Genomic DNA, 22756 nt, shown 5'->3' with positions numbered 1-22756 from the left:
CGATTAATAATCGTCAATTGCTCATTTATAAGGTGATATTTGTGCGTGACGCATATACATCAATAATTAATAAATTTAGTAGTGAAAATATTTTTAAATGGCTTCTCGATATGAAATATCAATAAAAAGGAAAAGAAATGTTTTTTTATTAATCGTTCAAAAAATTGAAATTTTGGACAAATTAAAAAATGGTGATACTGAGCGTCATTTGCTAGAACGTACAAAATAAATAAGTCTAGTGTTCGAGAAATACGTAAAAATGAAGAAACAATACGATAAATAATAAATAAATTAGTTGTAGGAATTAAAAAAAATTAAACCTAACCTCCCTTTTTACATTGATTTATGGTCTCGTTATCCGCGGATTCGTTATCCGCGCAGGTTTGCTGGAACGTAACCTTCGTGGATAACGAGGGATTACTGTACACGGCGGACGATTGAAATCAATGAGCCCGTACGAGTGCACACGTAGGGTTGTTGGCCGCCATCGAATGTACTTTTTCACCGAATATTCATAACGTAATGTAGTCCAAATTCTTCAAAGTGTATAGTTTATTTTTTTCTAAATGTAGTATTTGCGGTATGCTTGACGCGCTATCGACAACTATTATTTCGACAACCCGTTTGCAATCGTCCTGCGCCTCTACAGTTGCGTGGTTGCTCATCGACTGATTTTTGGATATAATTGTTGTCTTTAAATTTTAAATAATGCAAGAGACTTGCAGCAAGACCAAGACTTGAAGTGCAAGACCAAGACCAAGAATAAGTCTGCAAGAACAAGACCAAGACTACCATAGTCTTGGTCTTAGTCTTTGTTTGCTCATCACTAGTCAGTAAAAGCATATTGTACCAGAATTGTAGATGGCCCCTTTTTTGATACATTTATAGCAGCAATTACTTTTTTTTACAATATTCTTTTTATGTATTATTAAATGTGAATCAACTTATTTTTTTGTACCCATATAATGATGAGTATGATAGAATATAAGTATAACATATTTTTCAACATTTGAATTTAAATGTGCATCGGTTAATAATGATTATTATAATTAGTCTGTTTTTTATGTAATTCTTTAATCATATACTCTTGAAACTTATTGATGAAGGGCCCTATATTACAAGTACCTACTATCCTACAAGACAGCAGGCCAGTGGGCCAGTCCGCCCCTGCGTATATATTAAATGTATACTAATAAATATTATACTATGCTTATACATGTATATAATATTATAAATATTAAATATTCGGTTGAACGTCAATTATTGCGATTATCTGCGGTCGTTCTATGATGAACTACAACTACCTGACGTCGTGGGGCATGGGCAGCGAAGCGCCTCTGTCCAGAAGAATCTTTAATATTTCATAGTTGTTCATGTGGGCTGCTAGCGTCAGTGGCGTTATGTCGGGCGTAAACGTAGACGCCGATGGTTCTACCGCTTCCCAAGACTGCGGAAAAAACAAAAAAGAATTATCACCCTCGCGTTAAATAACATTTTGTCAAACGCGGATCGGGGGGGGGGGGAGTCGTGAGGGTCTGTGAATTAATACCATAAATGCAGGAGGTGTAGAACGAAGGAGATCAAACGTTGTCATTTTAAAAATCAACAATAATCAATAAAGTTCTAATTTACTTTTATTGTTTTTAAATTGCGTATTATTTTTTTATCCTTTTGAAAAAATTACCCCTCCCCCACCCAAATTATGGTTCTAGATCCGTGACTGCATTGAGGTAGTATTATATATTACATGTAATGCATATTGTGTAATAAAATGGTTCATCGCCGTGTGCAGTAGAGCACATGTCTAGAAAGTTCAAAAACGTTAAAATTGTGTATTAGAATAATAAGCATCACGTATTAATATAATTATGTAACGTGCATAAACGACAACAGCAATAACGAAAACAATAACAACGACAACGGTTGCAATATACGTAATGGTATATTACATGAAAAAAAATATTCGCGATGCATTCAGTAATAGATTTACAAGTATTATATATAGAGTGTTCCGTGAAAACGATATAGATACTAATTATCATATGACCTATACAAATAATGAATATTTTGAAATTCTATTACTTTTTAGAATTCCATATGAGGACGATGAATATAAATATTTGTATATAAATTACTGGGGTTCGGGACTTGTTGCATTTGCATATTGTTTAATAATGATTGCAGAATATGATATAAATTTGTTTTGTCATAACGGACTGAAATACAAAAATTTTAATTGCATATTTTCGCATGTTTCACCATTTGATGAGCAAAACGCATATTTAACAAAATTTGGCAATTTAATTGTTATTTACAACACATTTACGTAGTTTTTGTTTGAGGTTAAGTAAATTTAATTTAAAGGTTAACATTATTTTTTTTTTTACTTTTATGGCATCGGTTAATGTACGTAATGGTAGAACAAGTCAGGGTAGGGCAAAAAGGGAAATACCTAATTGTTCCTGCGTATACTATCGGTTATCGTAAATCATTCAGAGAATGTAAAAGGAAAATAATCTAGTTTTCATTGCAGGAGATGAAAAAAATTAAATCGAACATACACATTAATATAATGTATATAGAGTGATTGTTGTCAAAAAATACTAATTAAAAATAATTTCTAGATTTCAATGAATAAATAAAATTTTTTAACTATCATTAAAAGAATTTTCGGTTGCATATTTGGCTCATATTTCGATTATTTCAAGTGCATATTTGTAAGCATATTTCCTAAAATTTGTGGACAATAAGTCCCGAACCCTATTAACTACATACTCATGTTTTGTTCAAAATTAAAAAAAAGTGTTTTTTTTAAAAAAAAAGTCAAAAACGCACTAAGGCGATAATCAAAAACTCACATATGGCTCTCCGGCTACGTGTATCTTTTCCTCCCATTCCAGTAACAGTTCCACCGCTTCCACGTACTCTTCCTTGATGGCGTGCAATAACGAGTCTTTCACCTTGATGCCAGCCTTAAGCAATAACTGTATCAGGTCCATGTTTTCATTCTCTATGGCCGTTATTAACGCCGATCTGTTTAACGGATCCGTGCAGTCGATGTTGAGTATATCGGTCTGACCTTTGTGCTCGTCCAGCAACCTGTATGATATGTATGCGTTTGTTACTGCATTACAATTATCATATGCTTAATATTTTACAAGTCGAAAATTTCACTGTTACATTTAAGATTTAAATCTGATAAAAATTGCATACTTGTTTTCAGAAAATTTAATTTTAAGTAGTTTTGTACTTAATAAAACATTTTATCGCTTCAACTATTAGCCATTTTTTTTTTTAAATAATCACAACAAAATAAATTATGTCTTTTATATTTTATTATTTTTTCTTTGAAAATAATGAACTTATCGAAAGTATATATGAGAACTTGATTATGGTAAATATTGATTTCTATAATAAAAGATATAAACATATTTTAAGATTTTTATTACACATTTTTATGCTTAAAACTACTTATAGTTAAGAATAAACTCGAAATACTATTAAATAGTTCTATTTAGAAATATTTAAATATCATGTACTCGTAAAACGGTAAGTAATTACGATAAACTTTAATCAAAATTAATTAAGTACATAAGTGAATAAAATGAAAGATATAGGAAATATTCCAATGTTCAAAAGTATCTTTTAGTAGTATATAATATATTACTGACATAAAACCGAATCTAAACTTCAGTTATATAATTTCGTTGCTTTGAATTATTTAATATTTTTGAAAATTTATTACGGATCGTTCAGAAATCTCAACTCTTGGTTACGATTATAATTGAATTATCATTTTATGAAGGAAAACATTATATTGATTTAAAATATGTAGTATTGCTACTTCGTTAAATTGAATTGAGGTTTTAATATCTATTTTTCTATAAATGTACTGTATTAATTGGAGTGTGAATAAAGATGTTCTCACGCTTCGTAACAGAAATATCTTCGAATTTTCAAAGGAACTGCCTCAAAATCATGTTATCCATACCATCCATTAATTTAAATACTACCATAACACCACTTTCCGATAGCTATTTGACAACACGAATCCTTTTCATTCAAATGAATAGCTAATATTTAATACAAATAAAAATTTTCCACGACAATATTTATATGAATATTATATCAACTTGTTCGTTTAATTTCAGCAAATTTACAACAAAGTGAAATTAAATTGAACGAATGTAAGTAGCGTGGATGATTATAATTGGTCTCGAAATCGTAGAAATTATTGTATCGCGTTTACACATAAATACTTCAAAAGTTGGATTATTAACATCGGTAATCGTTGCTCAGACGTAACGGTTTTTTTAAAAAAATAAAAAAAAAGAAAAGGATTAAAATATAATGTTCTTCTGTGTGTTAATAACAATTTGCCTAAATATCTAATGACACTACTAAAGTCAAGAGCAAAAGAAAATATTCTAGTGCTATTTTCGACCATGGGTTCTTCGAATCGACGTGAGAACGTGACATACGTAATATAAATACAAATCGAATTTAAAAGCGTTTTTATTTATTTTGTACGCGAAGAAATTTATTAGAACTACCGCGGCGTCCGTGACTTATAACACTTTCTATACATACCTCTGAACGGACGCGCAGTCTCCTCGCTCGGCGAGCAACAGGAACTTTTTCTCGGTGGGCGACAGCACATATTCCGGCGGTAAAACGAAAGATTTCCTGTCGCCGCGCAGCTGCTCTTTGGAGCCGATGAGGTCTTCTTTGGACTGTGACTTTGTCATGACGAAAACCTGGAAACACAACACAACAGCATTGCGCAATGTGACCTCAAAAAAAAAAAAAAAAACGCTATCGTCTGGCATAATTTTTCATTACCGTTTCCCTGTGTATTCGCTCACGCTAACGGGAACCGGGTAAACTCCCAGAGGACCACACGGACGATTACCTGAAACGAACTGTGCCATAAAAAATAAAAAAAAAGTATATATAAAAAGAGAAGAAAAAAAAGGAAAGGAGAATATAATACAACGTCGAGCCCTGGACGCCGGCCGAAGCCTTACGGTCGTATTATCAGTGCACTTTTGCAGCTACGCGCGCCCTGACTGTTGACCCGCGTTTGGATTAGTACATACATGCGCGTGTGTATCGACATTTGAGCCAATCGTCAGCGGTCGACGTGTACGTATCGTTATTATTTATTTCATGTTTTAATCGTTATTGTTTTTTATTGTTTAATTGCTATTGTCGTATGCGTAGGTGCGCGGTCCTGCAGGGCGGAGTTGAAAGCGACAAAATCCGTTTTCGTAACGTGACGGCGGACGTACGATGCGAACTATAGGAGGAAGAGGAGAAGGGACGAAGAAAAAAAATGCTCGCCACCACCGGGCACGACATGAACATAATAAATTACCGCAGAAGGATTTAAAGAGCATTACCGTCGTTTCCTTTGCCCGAAAAGGATTTCCACCGCGTGTTGTCGCAACGGCGATGAAAATAAATAATAACGATAATAATCCGTGGACAATATTTACACACCCTGATTAGCAACAATGGGGCCGTGGTTGACACAATGCGGAGACGAGTGAAAAAGTCAGTTCACGTAGCACCGGGACGCGCGCGAAAGCTGTACCGTACACCACCTATCGGACTCGTCACGTCGCCCGGATTTGTCGGGGACGGACACGCACGCGGCGAGGAACAGGACGAGAACCGTACGCTTTATAATAAACGTGCCGGTAATAATAGTAACAGTAACCGTATACGGTATCGGTAGCGGTAACGGCGGTTAGCAGCGGAGACGGTAGATAATGACACGAGGGCCGTGCGTTTGTATCGAAGTACACTGGTGGGGGGAGGAGGGAAAGGCTAAGCGAGAGTTTTTCTCTGATCCCCCCCTCCCTCGGTTGCCTTTGCCCGGACAGGTTTGGACCGCGGTAATCGTCGGGTTCGACGTCGAAATTACACGCTCGGCGCGCGCGAACGTGCCCATTATGCAATTAGAGGGTGTATAAAAGTCCATTAACAGTCAAAGTTTCGGTCGAACTCGACGGGGGCCGCGCGTGGGCGTCCATGGTATCCGGCGTAATTGTCCGGCCGCGCTCACGAAATTAGTGCCGGTCTCGCGGTGGTGGTAATGGGGGGGGGGAACAGCGCTTCGTCAAAAGACGCTTTGGAAAGAGGTTCCGCGGACCCGCGACCGTATTCGTAACAATGCACGTCGTTTGTTTATCAATTACGGTCGCGCGTACCGCCGCGTCGCACGTCCCGTCGCACAACGCGGGCGGTCCGCGGGCGCCTTCAAAAGTTTCCCCGGCACCGGTTTTTTATTTTTCGTTCCTTTCCGATTTTTCCGTTTTCGGCCGTGGTCCGCTGGAAAACCAACCGCGCGACGACTATCGTCTCCCGTCCAACCTAACCGTTGCGGTCCAAGGGCGTATTAGAGGGGGGACGAAGGGGGCATTCGCCCCCCACCCCATGGCTCGTATTTTTTTTTTGAATATAATACGTTGATTTATTTAAAAAATGTAATGTATAAATTATTAAGGATATAAATTACTACTAAAATTACTATGTAAATTATTTTTAAGTTTGTATTGAAAAAGGTTAGGTTAGTTTGCGTTGAAAAATCAGTTTCAACCCGGCCCCCATGTCCTCAACTCAAATACGCCCTTGTCGTGGTCGACGGAAAAAAACACGAATTCGACGTCAATTTTTCACCAATGCTCCTTACCCTGAGGTTAGACACAAAATGCACAAGAACAAAAAAAATCGGTCAACATCCGCCACGCATTCATAAATATGAATAAGCATACAATAGTTTACACTTCAGTACTTAACACTATACATAGTAAGAAATAATTTACACATTACATGCCGATCAATAAAATCAGGTCATTTGATTTAACGAATTTAATTTTCTGGTTAATTTGAATGGGTTTTCCAGTAGTCGATCGAAGAACATAAATTGTTATCGATTATGAATAATATTAGTTTTAATTACATTATTACTATTATCACCCCGTCACATTTCACATGATTTCAATTATTATTCTATGATCAAAACGATTATGAATTTAATGTAGACAAGAGTGAGCAAATAAAATAACTAAATCAGTTTTTAACAAAACCTAAAAATAAATTATAATTAAAAAAATAAACCACCTGTTTGCTTAATTTAGGGCGAGTTTTTTAAAATTTCGATGTGTTCGGGTTATTTATCATAATACTTTTGGGAAAGTAATTTTAATATATTGTAATGTGTTTGGACGACCTCTTTTGATATCTTGCAATGCGTTTGGGTAATACACTATTAATTCGTGACTTCTATGGGTATGATTAAAAAAGGACTATAATATTACTATTATTATAATATTAATATATATTTTTATAATATTCATGTTTTTATATGTTAGTTAAATTAAAATATTTATCCTACATTCGTTTTGCTTGACATTTTATTCTTATGCGCTTTATATACTCTAAAAAATTAATATTATTTGACATATACTCTTCCCAACATATTGTCTGATTTCTAACATATATAAAAACCAATGGTTAATAGCAACAAATGTTATACTCGCAAAACGCATTGTTTTTTTTTTTTATTCGAGAAAAAAGGTAATTCGCCCAAACGCATTATGCTACTTAATTTAATATCTATTATCTATCGACGAAAAAATCGCAATAAGATAAGTATAAGATAAGATATTCTGGCTTTATCTAAATAAAGGTTAAAAGATCATTTCCACGTTATCTAGAAAGTGCCAATACCGATTATAACTGTAATAACCAACAGTGTGCAATGCCCACATGATCTTTTGTAAAATTATTATAATTAATTATAGTATTACATAGATACTTACAAAATCGTAATGCATGTAGTACTTACTTACAACTCACAGCTCGTACCACAAAATACACAATTTTATTGTTTCAATAATGATAATAATGAAACACAATAGGCACAATTAATTTTTTTTGCTATTATATACAATATTTTATTAATAATACAGTACAATAGATTCCTTCCGGTTTGATTCGACTAGTTTTGCGATACGAACTTGTCATAACACGTGACGGAACCCCTGACAGAAATACTGTACGTATTATAATGAGTTTATATAAAAATTGGGTTGGTCGTTGGAGGGTATGGTGTTATATTAAAATTGTTATTACAGTCATAATACTGATCGCTAAATGTGTGGGTTACATATTAACCTATACACGTAACCACATAATCCGATTTAGGTGACCGAGGAAAAATAACAACTTAGAGCATAGGTAATAATCGATAAACATTTGTATATAATATGTGTATGAGCGTGAAAAAACACTTGAACTTAATATACATTTTAGGTTTCGTTGTACACTAAACTTTATGATCATCGTTAAAAATAAAATCAAGAACGAGATACAGAAATTGGTAGACTGATATAAAAAAAATTGTTCTTATACATTTGAAATCAATGCACTATTTGTTTCAGAAAACGATTTTAAGTAAAGTTTGACAGCCGGATCAGTCCCATATGTCTAAAAATCATTTATTTAATGTATATTATCAGGCTTAAATAAATCATCTTACCACGCAGTTTTCTAGAATATTATATTTTAATTTAATAATAAATATTTAAAGAAAGAAGTGTAACTCGAACGTATATATTACAGCGATGTGTGATATTTTACTTTAATATCATCAGTTCATTATGTTACCAGACTTACGACGATTGAGCGCAGAAAATCGAGTGCGGGACAATTAAATACAGAAATTAAAAAAAAAAAACATTAAACGTAAAATAAATATATGAACAATTAATTATAATACTCTTAATATAATTAAAATTAATATATAATACAGCACACAGTGAAAATAAAATAAAATTCATAATCAATAAATTAAATATTTTCAATTATCCCGCCTTTCTCAACATACCTATCCTTTTATCTCAAGCCTCTACTCCCACTCAATTCCCGACAACGAAGGCTAAAACAACAATGGCCTAGGGACTTTCTTCAATTGTATTTATACTAATTTTATATTATTCTGTATTTTATATATATATATTTTTTCTTTTTTTTCTATCATTTAATGTGCAAATATAATAATACACGCCGAAGCGCTATCAATGGATAACGCCTTCAACTCATGTCCTCAGCACCTTTTATGTACACCCCACCCATTTTTTTATTGAAACTATATGTAAAAGATTAAAAAAAATAAAATAAAAATGTATTTATTTATTATTTTTTTTCAACAATTTTATTCACAATCCGTATTTAATAGATTTTATCGAATTCCGTTCTTAGAGCATTCCGTTTTAATTAATAACAATACTCAAAGAGTAAAAAAAATAACACTTGATTTGGCGGTGCCATTAGTTCTTTTAGATTAATTTTCTGAACAGTATTTTTCTATAAGAAGACATTCGGTAATTGGTTGGTATCTGTTTCATACTATGCAATATTATATCATATAATAATGTATAAAATTCCCAGAATTTAAAGTATAATAATGTTTTATTTTAATTTAAATATTTTAAATTATAATGAGTAATGAATGAATAATTATTAATAATGAAGATACAGAACTCAGAACAGCTTGTCTATTAAGTTAATTTTTTTTTTACTCAATTATCGTGTTTTGCTCAATTATAACCAGTCTATCCTTAAAGGTCCCGTTTTCATTTTTCTGCGCTTAGGATACCAACATCACTACTAAAATGATTTTGGTTTATTGTGACATTGTTTGACTTGAGGTTTATCAGTTTTAAGAGAAAGTGATACTTAATAACCTGACGCGGATTTGACGCTCCTTGAATCAACTACGATAAGAGTTACAGTACGGATGCATACATGCTAGTATGTGACGTGTGACCGTACTCATGTTCGTGGATCTATAAATAAAATGATCGTTTATTTACGATGTTTTGGCACCAAAACTATATTGTGTGGGTTAAAAGCATCTAGGGTAAATTAGGTAGAGATTCCTTTTTTTTTTCTTTTAAAGATGATAATTTTCTCTATGAAGAAACGATTTTATTTTTTCGATAACTTTTTCAATTATTTTTTTTAACATAAAACTTGAAATTTTACAAATGTCAACATAATAATAACTTTATTTTAATTTTCGTTAGTAAAAAGATAAAAAATGTTACATCACAGATAATGTTTTTCTCTTGAAATCAAAATAAAAATAAATAAATAAAAATTAAACCTCAATTATGAATTTACACTGAATGATTTTGTCCTGAGTATAACGTATTTTTACGATTAAACTACATATATATATACTCTTAATCAATTATCTATTAATAGTTTGAACAATTCCAAGAATAACATCGCCAAAGTACCATTTTCCATCAATACAGAGAACAATTATATGAAATATTTGAAGCATTATTTCCACTTTTTCTTTTAAGCCATCCGTCTACAATTCAGTATTTTTACGGGCCAGACAAAAATAAATACAGAATTTTGGATTTTCTTATTTCCAAGACAGTTATTATGTCTAACAAAAAATAACCTAAATTGTTTGATAACGTATTACTTAATTTTACATGTAAATAAAATATTAAAAAAATATGACTTGATTATTATTCTTATTGATTGATTATTAAATTATGACTAACCACTAGAAATAAGATAATGATTCAGAGAAAAATTAAAGATGATTTTGCTGTTTTCAGTTTTCTGAAGTACACATATATTTCTTCTCTTGTAAGATATTATTAAATTATATTCAGTATATTATTGTCTATATAAATTGAAAAATTTTATTAAAATTGTATTAAAATTTTAAAAAACTGCATTAAACACAGTTGTTTTTAATTTATACCACTGTGCATTATATATTTTACATACATTATGATATAATGTACACATTGTAAAAATTAACAAGATAAAAATACTTTTATCCCTATTGTTTAGTTTGATTCAACACAAAGTGGTATATAAAATGATTGTTCTACGATTGAAGCATGCACATTTATGTAATATCCATTGATTTGTTCCCCGAAAAAAAAATGGCCTAATTTTTATTCAAATATATTAATTAAATACCGTTTATTGAAGCGTGCACCTAAAGATAGTTAAGTTTAATCCATGTGAAATAAATACCTGTTAATAGTGATCATAATGAAAACTTAAAACTACATTTACATTCATATAGTTATTATACCATTACTGTGTCCTTTGTAAAACGTCGGTGCAGTTTATTAACATTGACAAGTTAAGTCGCATTAATCGTCTCTGTAATCCTTGATGCATTGTTTTCATAATGATCAATGTGCTTTTATTTAACACCTTTAAATGTAAAACACCTTTATTCTAACCTTTAAATAATTTTATGTAATGAAAAAATCTTAATTAACATCAAAAAGACAAACGCTCCAATCGTATATTAATATTATTACAATCAAAAATTGGTAGTTATATCTAACTTAACTAACTCAACTCCATTATTGCAATTTGGTTTTTAATTGTATTTTAAGTCGTGGGTGTAGTAGAAGGTATCGAACTAGAACAAAGTATTATGTTTTTCGCGTTTGTCGATACTTTCTTTTTTTGTTGTAACAATATTTACAGTACTATTTACAATCATAAATCTTTAATTTCGTAAGTATTCTGAATGACGCATATTATGTTATCATTTTGTTTGATACAAAAATACTTCATTATTAATTCAACATTATTACATCCCCACGAGGAAGTTGGTCATCATCCAGTTATGATTAGACGCATAAAGCAATGTCGAATTGAACATATTTACCCTAACATAAGCAATAGAATAATAATAATTACGGTTTACGTTAATTTTAGTATCATGAATATAAAATAATGAGTCCAAGAAGTCTAAACGCTTGGTTGCGTAAAACATTTTTTTCTCCATTTATAATTATTATTATTATTATTTTTTTTTTTGTATTATTATATGAAAAACACTACATAGTATCTGTTTATGAATATTAATAACCGTAAATTTATAAAATTATCTTGTCGCAAATAAAATAACTACAAAATCCTTTATTCATATTTGTTTAGGTTATAACATGGAATCTGATAGTAATAAATGAAAAAAAATTATCACATCCATAAATATAATTTATAGGAATATAAATATAACATGACAGTATTGTCTGAACAATTTCTGCTAGGGAAAAAGCCTTCTATAACACTCTTTTATTTAGCATGTTCCTATATTTTAGGGAACGCGTTGTAGAAAATGTGTTTCTACGCAGCGCAATTAAAATTCGCATATGAAGTTCTGCTAAACATTTAACAAATAGTAGTGAATTAAATGTAAACTCGAGTAGATTATTAAATAAGTAAATATCTACTTGTCGAAAAAGGAAAATTTAAATTAATTAACTATAACAATAAACAATATTTCAAATAGTTGATCTGCCATAGTAATGTGTAAATAAAGAGTAATAACAGTATTGAATGTCTATTGAACTTTTCATACGTAACTATGGTAAATTATTTATAACGCTAATTAACATATTTTTCTTTATATATTATGTACATAAATACACAATAACATTTTTTTTTTGTTTCTAGAACGCAGTTGTATTCATTCACATTTCTGAATTATTTTATACTTTTTTTTAACCATTGGATTTTTCTTAATTTTAATATTATCGTTCGTAAAAAAATATTACACTAAACATTGTAATGTTCGTTATTGAACCGTATAAGCGCGTTTTCTACACTGCTTGCGGTAAAATCGATCTCATAATATTTGTCAAATTGGTTGCAAAAATCAACTATCGTCATTTTAACTGTTGAACCTCAGACCACATGAAAACTTTTGAAATTCTCTATTATTGTATGTTTAAAAGTACCAATTATTTTCGGGCTTTGGAATTCAGGGCTATCAGATCCTCCGTTCGTATTGTGTGTGTAGAAGGGATCAGTTAAGTGTGAATCATGTAGGAATTATAGTGGTCTGGGTTGCGGTTTCTTCTCTCGGAATGGTGGTCGCGGCCGGAAAGCGAAATTGCCGGTGGCAGGGTTCGAACCGGAGACCATACGCGTTTATAGGGCCGCCTTATACCCCCTCACGACCACGTCTTCTTAATTTACATAAAAGATAAGATTTGAGTAGGATTGGCTACAGTAGCGTAATAGTAGCTATAGTATTAGAACCTAAGTGCGGTAGGTGGACAAAATCCAATAGAATAATCACTTCAAAACACTTCGACAAACTATAGTTCGTATACAAATTATTGTGTGTACGGATATTCATTGCATAAAAGTAGTTACTAGTTTGAATCTAAGTTTTAAATTTAAATCTATAACAGTACCACATAACCGGACAGATTAACTGTGGGTATTCTAAAAAAAATAAATAAAAATAAATTTAACTTTGGGAAATCATAATAATGTTCGTTTTTAACAAATCTGATTGGATTACATTAGCCTCAAAACTGAAAAAGAGAACCATTCATAGAAAAAATTGACAAAATATCCATTTTTATAGAACTTCAACTCTAATTTTAAGCCGAATGGTAATATTAAAAAGTTAACAAAAGGAGTTATAAGCTAACATAAATTTATCGATCAAACATATGAGAAAAACTTACTTCAAATTTTAAGATAGAAACCTTAAAAGTTTTTACGGTAATTAGAGATAAAAATTAAATTTACAATCTTTTGTAATAATCGCATATTATTCATATATTCCCATATTATATATACTCGTATAGATAACGAATCACAGTGCATATAAAACGATGTAAATTTAGATTTCTAAGATCATATACTGCATTTTTACGTATACCAGCAATCGATATTTTACGTTTTGTTTTTTTTTTAAATAAATGTTGGTTTTATTTGCGTCTTTTAATATTTTTTGGATTGTTTATAAGATCCTTTGAGTGAAAAAGTGGATCTAGCATATATTTACGGTCGGAGCTTTTATAGGAGAAATTATGTAAACTGATCATAGACGTACCTATATAAGCATATTTCGGGGATTGGGCTTAACACCCCCAAAAAATAATGTAACAATATTCTTCTAAAACTGTCAACATTTATTTTTTCTATCTGTATTTAGTTCTTTTAAATATATTTTATTTTTAATATTTTTCAACTGGATTGACACTTGCCCCCAAACTCCCCCTTTTCTTTACTATATACTTTATAATATACAAAAAAAAAAATTGTAAACCAGTCAATACACATTTACATCTTTACTATAATTATATTTATGATATTATTGTATTCATTTTAACCGTAATATATCATGTAGTAATAAATATTATGTCATATTATTCTCATATGTATCTTAGTTGTTGCCTTCTTTTGTATTCTTATATTTTTTTAAGAACGACCAGTTGATCATACAATAATTAAATAATATTCTAATAATGTATTACTGGAACATTATTACATTTCACAATATTATTTTATAATTTCTATTTAGTTATGATAGTATTAAAAAAATGACTAACTGAAAAGAAATTGATTGAACAGTTGGATGTGAATGTTAGTGATGATGACCAAGATGGATCTGATATAGAAGATTTAGATAATATAGGTTATTATTTTATACATTTAGTTTTATTGGTAATCTAATATTATTTTTAACTATTTAGATGATATTATTCAATTATTTGAAAGTAATGAAATTTAATAAGAATTGTTTTACTCTTTTCCAAATAAATTAACAAATAAATTAACTGTGTCCTCTGGGTAATGCTATATGACTATCATAAAAATAATATTTCTATTGGGCGCAATTTACTACACAAAAATTTATACTTGAAAAATACCGGACGCAATTTACGTTTGCCGATTTTATTCGGTTTTAAAAACTGATATTGATCTTATATTTTATAGTTTTTTTAAAACCTGGTTTCAATGTAATAAAACCGATTAATTTTGTTCTTTTAAAAAAATATATATTTTTTATAACAATTTTATACCTCAGACAATTCATTGCCATAATTATGAAATAATTAATTAGAAAATTCAACTATCGTGAGATATTCTTAAAATAAGTTCATAATTTATGAGTATATATTTATAAACTTTTTTTTTTTCAGCTTCAGAGGCCGTATATTAATATATATTAATATTAATATACATATATTTAATATATATATTAATATTATTTCAGAGACCGTTTATTAATATACAATAAATAATATGATACATATTTTTAAGTTTTTATTACAATATTGAATATACTAACACACATAATGAACAACATAACTGTTATATTTATTATCGAATAAGAAAAAAAAGAAGAACCATATTAATTCAAAATTTTGAACAAATTTACAAATATTTGATAAAATTTAAGATAACATCATCGTCTATTAAAAGCGGTATTGTAACAATAATCAATGTGGTTTCTGGTTGTCATTAATCGTGTTCACGTATTATCTACAGTAGTTTGAGGTTACGATTAGTAGTCCTACTTACCTACTGTTTAATTTTTATCCAGCGAATTATTTTATATTTATCTAAATTTTTACCTGTCTTTTGTCAAACAAAACAGGCAGACCAACTTAACAAAATGTGTAAAAACTAAAATTAAATATTAATTATTTTTCGTAATTAAAAATGTATTTATTTCCGTTCGAGAACGAAAAATATATTTCTGGTTAACTATTTCGTTTTCATTCTATAAAATTAGTGATTGTGGTTCCATTTTTGTTTTCGTTCATACACATTGTCCAATAAAACCGGTTAATAAAAAAAATGGTTTTAACCGGTTTGAAGCTTATATGAAAAATATTTTTTCAGTTAGTTTTTGCATTTCTAAACAAGAAATTTACATTTTTTTTCTAATTTTTTTTTTTCTTATCTACCAAAATTATTATTACTTTAATCGTATTATAAAATGTGTATTACAAATGTTATTATTAACTAATATATTTTATTGTACCAAAGAATGTTAGGTACTAATATGAAAAATAATTTGTATTATATATTTTTTTTAATTCTTCAATTAGGTACATTTAATTTTGTTTTATCTAAAATATATTTTTAATATTGATAGTAAAATTGAAAAATGTTTTATTATAAAAACTACTTTAGTATAATGATGTAGGAATTTTTTTAGGTCGTGATTGTACAATGTTTCATAGATGATACATTTAATAAAACTGAGTTCTTAAATTCAATTTTGGAAATAAAAGTAAAAAATACTTTTTCGGTTATTATTTGACACATCCTAAATATATATTTTCAAGTTGAAGATTGAATGTTAATATTAATGTGTGCAATAAAGAGTTAAGTGATCCGTTTTTGATTTAAAATATAATAAATATTACACATTAAAAAAAATATTCATATTATTAAAATATTAACTAACGAAAATTTTATATATTGGAAATAAAAATGTTCATACAATTGAAACAATTTTCGCTAAACCTGGAATCATATACAGAATTTCTGAAAGAATCCTCAGAAAAAATTTTGTACTGCATGGTCAGATACATTTTTTAAATATATTATAATATTGCATAAGTGTACACTTTTAAAAAACGTATTTTAATTTAAAATGAATAACTTATTGGAAGGTGATTATTAGGCTCTATCGCAATTATAAAAACGATCACATGAACTCGTAATGCAATACTTTGATAGAACTCGGTGGCATCTGAAGACCTATAAATCAAAAAAACGATCATAACAGATGAATTATTTGCGTTGTTGGACAAAATGGGATACGGAAACATTACACAATAATCAAAGGCAGAATATAAGCAATACATTGGCGTTGTGTTAAACAATCGTAAAGATACTTTGACTAGAAACGTCAACGATATACCGATAAGTTAAAAATATCGATGTATTTTGCCAATATATTAATACATTTTAATCGATAAATATTCACTAGTGATTCAATCGTTCGATATGACAATATGGTGCTCTTAAACAAATCAACGACTTAAAATATATTATTGTTTTTTTTTTATTCATTTACAACAACAATAATTATATGTTGCAACCAAATTAAATATATTATTTGTGCACCCTGACTTTGCCAAACTTTGACACGTGCAAGCAGATATTTCAATCAAAGAATCTGGTCAGTAAACGGCCGCATATGTTTTTTTTTTAACGCTACTTGCGTCCGTTTCATATTGCGTGCGTCGTTTCCGTTTTGTGGACACCCGATCGTACTCCTGTACAGCCGCCATATATAGCCACTTATTTTTCGGGGTTTTTTTTTTTATTCATCGATGTATGAATTAATATCGATTTTTATCGATACTAAAATTACGATATTTATAGCGGTTTTTCATGTCGATATTTTTTAAATGTCATACTTTTGATCGCACTGACTGAGTATTGTAAGCAATGAAGGAAAAAAATGTTTAAGGAAATAATGATTAATAACCAAAAAAAATATATTAATTAAGGGACTGTTTATAGCTTGTCGTTTTTCCGTGCAATTAAAACAATTAGGAAGAGAAAAATATAAGTATATATATATATATATATTTTTTTCCAGTCCAATTTTAGTTTTGAAAATATATTTGAATTCGTTCGTCGGCTCTTGTTTGCAATATGTAGGAAAACAATTTTGTATTTAATTTTCTTTTTATTAACAAAAAGGTAAAAGTTATACCGCGAAACCATCAATAGAGACGAATGCAAAAATAGTGCATTTTTTTTGTAAAATGGAAAAAGAAAATCAGTTGAGTACTACTTAGTAAAAGTAATAAAATAAACAATACAACAAATCAAAGATAAATTTCCTACAAAACCTAGAAAAGAGAAAATCCCAGGAATTCTTATTGGTTTTCAAAGTTTAAATCGGACACTATCGGTACTGCTTGGATGGATATGCATTTTTCTTGAACAGGTTTTGGACTCTCATAGCCCCGCCGGTGATGAATGTTTGAATGTTTTTTCGATAAATATAGCGGATGATTTTTTGACTGCACCGTGTATGTACGTCACGGATTTCCAAGAACCGTAGCCGTGAACCCGTGACTGTGAGAGCGATGATAAATCAACTCACGCACACTAATGATCCGCCATTACATACATGCACACAGAATTTCCTGATTTGGATACAGAATATTCGCCACATACAATCCCCTAAAAACGGTACTCAGCTTTCAATAGCCATAATAAATAATTGACGTAGAAGATTAAACGAAAATAATATATGTCAACTTTCTAGGGGGTAAAAGTTTAACCAATCGTTGATGAAAATTGATTTCGTAACCTTACTGTAATTTACTCGACGTGAATTATTAAGATTAGTTATTCATACGTAGTTTTATGTTTTTTTTTCTTTTTTATTCGCTTACAATAAGATTAGTATAATTAACGGCAAAACAAATGTACGGAGTGCTTATAGCTAAAAAAGAGCCAACTGACCATTAATAACGATAATTATTACAGTGTATAAAGTTAAAAATATTTATGTAAATTTGTACGAAGACTTTTTTTGTTGTTATTTTCCTAAAATTGTTTATATATATACACGTATAAAATCGGTAAAGCACGATTCCGTACGATTTCTAACAAACAATGGATTATAAAATGATCCCAAAAACAACACGATTCCGTACGATTTTCCATGCAACGTTGCCATTTATTATTTATTATTATCAATTAATTTTTGTCATTTAAAAAATAAAAAAATATAAACATTTAAAATATATAATTTGTAAATGGTTTAATAATTATAATTTGATACCTTGGTAATTAATACAAATACTTGATAAATATTTTATTATATTTCTATGATTTAAAAATTTGTTATGTTCGGTTATTGTGTGATGTAATCGCTGTTTACAGTTTTCTCTCAGTACATATCTTTCGACACTTTGGACTGAATTTTCACAGTGATTATGTTCATTTGATGTTTGATGAATTAAATTTCTATTTGTCACAATGCTATTATAATATATTATAATATATATATATATTATAATATGCTAGCATAACACAATTTTGTATACATAACCATTTTTTTAAACCATCTTTTCGTGTTCGTATAAGCCGATATTTATGGAAATTAAATAATACCAGTGGTTTTCCTTTTTCCGAAGTTATATAAATTTAACTTCATTTTCCATGTTCACTATTTTTTATATTTTTATAACGCACCGGCACTTTACGCAAAACGATGTGGTTATCGACTGGCATGCGACGACTAGGTAAATAAACATTGATACCTATCTTTATTTATTATTAAGATATTATGTCATATGCTGTAGAATATCAGTAGTTTTGGTTTTGATGTACCTACATACACGAATATATTCTTTTGTTACTAATAAACTATTTTGTAATGATTAATAACCATATTAAATCTAATAGTGTTATTGCGATTTACTTTGAGATGATGTCGATGTCGACCGATACTGTATAATATCTACGACGTATAATACGTATATGTGTTATACAAATTAATAGATTACATTTATAATTACATAATTTTTTAACTTATTTAGAAATCTGACAATGTTACACTAAAACTTAGGTACAAAACGTACGGAATCGTATGCTTTAAAATGTGTACAATTCCGTACGTTGATAAGGACCGTACGGAATCGTGTTCTACCCTTTAAAATAAACTATTTAATACTTAGGTTTTTTTTTCTACAAACGAATATAAATATGTTTCTGAATAAATGTTTGTTAAAAAATATAAAATTATTCAAATTTTGATTTACTATTTTATTTTATTGAAAGGTTCTGACAATAGTGTACTTTTTTGATTCACTATATATAATTATATATTATTACTATATCACTATTATACTATTATACTATATCTTATCCTTCCAATCGTTGAAATTTAAGTCGATAAAAAAAACAACCCCAGGTAACTGATATTTTCATAACTGTACGTATTACCTCAAAATTATTTTTTCATACATTTTTATACAATAAATATGTTCATACATAAAAAAATAATTTTAAATAGTGATACGTACAAATTTCAAGTATATAAATAAATTATATCATTATTGCACTGAAACCATTTTATGAGTAGTTTTTAATTAACATACGGAATGCACTTAATGTATCACTCTGAAAATCGAACACTTCGAAGCTGTGAACAACATTTCAGCCGATAGTAGTCGGTATTCTCTCTATACGTATCCTAACATTTCACATTATTTTAAAACATAAACCTTTATTAGGAAATATTACTAATCGGTATGATTACCTGCAAATGTCTCTCAAAGCTATACATGCTATTATAATTAAACAATTATTCATATTTACTTTTCATTAAAATTTATAATTATTTAACCATAATTTTTTTTAAAAAAATAATCACTCTACATTTTATTTTTGACATAAGTATAACAATAATTATAATTTAGCTCTATTTCATTATATTATATTCGTATAATTTTATATTTTATACTATAAGCGGAGAACTCTGTTAAAAATAAACCTCAATACACACAAATCTATCGATTACAGGTATAACGAGTAGTTACGGTTTCGTCAAAATCGTAATTTATATATACTATATGTTTGAATAATCCGGGTTTGGTAAATTGAGTCCCATTTTATTAATTTTAGTTAAACTGAGTCCCGCCTAAAAAAAAAGGTAAATTGAGTCCCTCATATAAAAATGAAATCGATAAATTGAGTCCCTCGTATAAAAATTAAAGCGGTAATTTCAAATATCGTGAAATTCTGTTTTTTTTTATTTAGTAAACTTTTAATTATACTAACACAATTTTATACTACGTACATTAAACTTACATTTATCAGCTATCACATATCACATCCAGCATTGTTGTAGATAGTTAGGTACTTATATAGATGTTGCGTAATAATACGAAGTGAAATATAATAATATTTTACGATGTAACGATAAGATACACTTAACTATCTTACTCGGTGAATTTATAACTATATCAACGATTATATTTCTAATTTAAATACATTTAAATAAATTAAATACATTAAATATTTTAGACGGGACTCAATATCCTGCTTTAACTGTTATACGAGGGACTCAGTTTACCTCCTTAAATTGTATACGTGGGACTTAGTTTACCAATTTCAATATTATTATTGAGACTCAGTTTACCTATTTCGAAAAAAGATATATTCGTTTGGGACTCAATTTATCTACGCTCGAATAATCAGTTAATATAATGTCTCGTCAACTGTATTACAATGATATTGTGTTTATCAGTGCCAGATTACCCATTAGGCGGAGTTGGCACCCGCCTTAAAATCTCACTCATATAAGGGGCCCCGTAGAAACGGAAAACTATATTTTTTTTTTTTATATTTAATAATACCTGTATTTTATTTACGAATTTACGGGAAAAAAGTCATTATGAAATATAATATATATTATGTTGTAGGTGTTATATGCAATAATAATAATTAAATTATTTCGAAAAAAAAATAGAGGTAATATAATAATTAGTTAATTTTTCTTGTAAATATAAAAATTTAATAAACATGATTTTATTTATTAATAATAGTCGGTTATTGTTAAAGCTGTTAATTTTAATTATTAGACAGTAATGTTAAAGATATACGTAAAAAATAATTTTGTAGAACCCAAAATTTTAATTGCATAGGGGCCCACAAATGTTTAATGCGGCACTGGTGTTTATTAATTATTTTATTATCGAACGAAACATAATTTTTTTCACTTTTTATGATTTCCGTTACATTTGTGTAGGACAATAATATTTAAATGTTCGTGCATACGTTTACGTACACCAATTGCCTATTTGCCACGCCGTTTAACAAGCACTGCGCAAATAATTTCGTTTTCCGTTCATACTCAGACGTAGCTCTGTTACATTGTAAATTATTAGCGGGGTACATCAATGTAGACCAGGCATGTCAACACGCGTGCTTGAAATGCCGCGTGCCCACGGTAAATCTTTCTGTGGCCCGTGGCTACCAATAATAATCGACAAAATAAAAAATTAGTAATAAAAAAATGTATAAAATATTATTGTCATGTTGCAACTGTCTTAGACTCTTAGAGAATGTTGTATTTAGTGTAAGTTATAATTACTTGTATTCTGATAATCTGTAATCGAATAAGTCTTTTGTCGGTCTTATATGTATACATATGTAACAATATAAATTTTTTTTTCGTTAAATTTTATGTGTAGTATAGTATAGTAAACTATTCAATATGTTTGGCCCAATTAACACTTGGCTAACACACTGATGCAAATATTAATACGCGCTCGCTGCATGCTCCCCATCAAAACCCGTAAGAACTATACAACGACTGATTTTATGGATGATACGATACTAATAGTGATAATTATTATTAATACTATATATATATATTGACGTTGCGAACGATTCGAAGTCGACAATCCAACCCCACCCCATGGTTGACAACGATCTGCGTGTAACTCATGGACTTTTTTATCGACATCACGTTTGACACGCGTGTGAACATTATAGTGAGCTGGTTTTAAAAGTTCAACTCAAAATGATTTAACGACGAAGTTCACGTTTGTCGTTTGTTAACTTCCAAAAAACCTGGTTGATCTTATATAACGTGTTTGATTATAATTGTTTAGAAAAATAAAATATGCACCTTTTAAGATGTATTAATGTTTAATCTATTTACTGAGATATAGGCACTTGCAGTCGATCCCATGCACAGAGTTAAACAACTGTATCTAAATTACAAGAGATATTGTGACCGTATTTGTACCATAAATATGGGCGTAGCTTCCAAACGTATCAAATAGCTAAATAAAGTTGTAGTTTGATTGTGTATAGCGCTTTAAAAGCAATGGGCTAAAAGTTTAAAATGTATGCGCTTTGGCTTATCAACTATTAAATAAACATCAACGTA

General features: G+C 29.4%; 1 protein-coding gene across 5 annotated transcripts in view; it reads right to left on the bottom strand.

The window, feature by feature from the left end:
• The window catches only part of LOC112692406 (transient receptor potential protein), a 35936-nt gene extending 28014 nt beyond the window's left edge, over positions 1 to 7922 (bottom strand). The window contains exons 1-5 of one of the 5 annotated variants that reach the window (XM_025567075.1): positions 7856 to 7922; positions 4843 to 4922; positions 4591 to 4757; positions 2859 to 3099; positions 1305 to 1447 (exon numbers count right to left, since the gene is read on the bottom strand). In XM_025567075.1, the coding sequence (XP_025422860.1) occupies positions 1305 to 1447; positions 2859 to 3099; positions 4591 to 4748 (542 nt within the window). In that variant the 5' untranslated portion in view covers positions 4749 to 4757; positions 4843 to 4922; positions 7856 to 7922. Of the gene's footprint in view, positions 1 to 1304; positions 1448 to 2858; positions 3100 to 4590; positions 4758 to 4842; positions 5011 to 5402; positions 5563 to 7855 lie in introns of those variants that run through there. The other 4 variants (XM_025567076.1, XM_025567074.1, XM_025567077.1 and 1 more) reach the window with 4 other exon arrangements.
• Positions 7923 to 22756: the final 14834 nt, after the last annotated feature.

This window comes from Sipha flava, unplaced genomic scaffold, assembly GCF_003268045.1.
Source record: "Sipha flava isolate LNK unplaced genomic scaffold, YSA_version1 73_pilon_pilon, whole genome shotgun sequence".
Lineage (NCBI taxonomy): Eukaryota > Metazoa > Arthropoda > Insecta > Hemiptera > Aphididae > Sipha > Sipha flava.
Note: the sequence above shows the minus strand (reverse complement) of the source record. Positions and strands in the feature narration are given on the sequence as shown.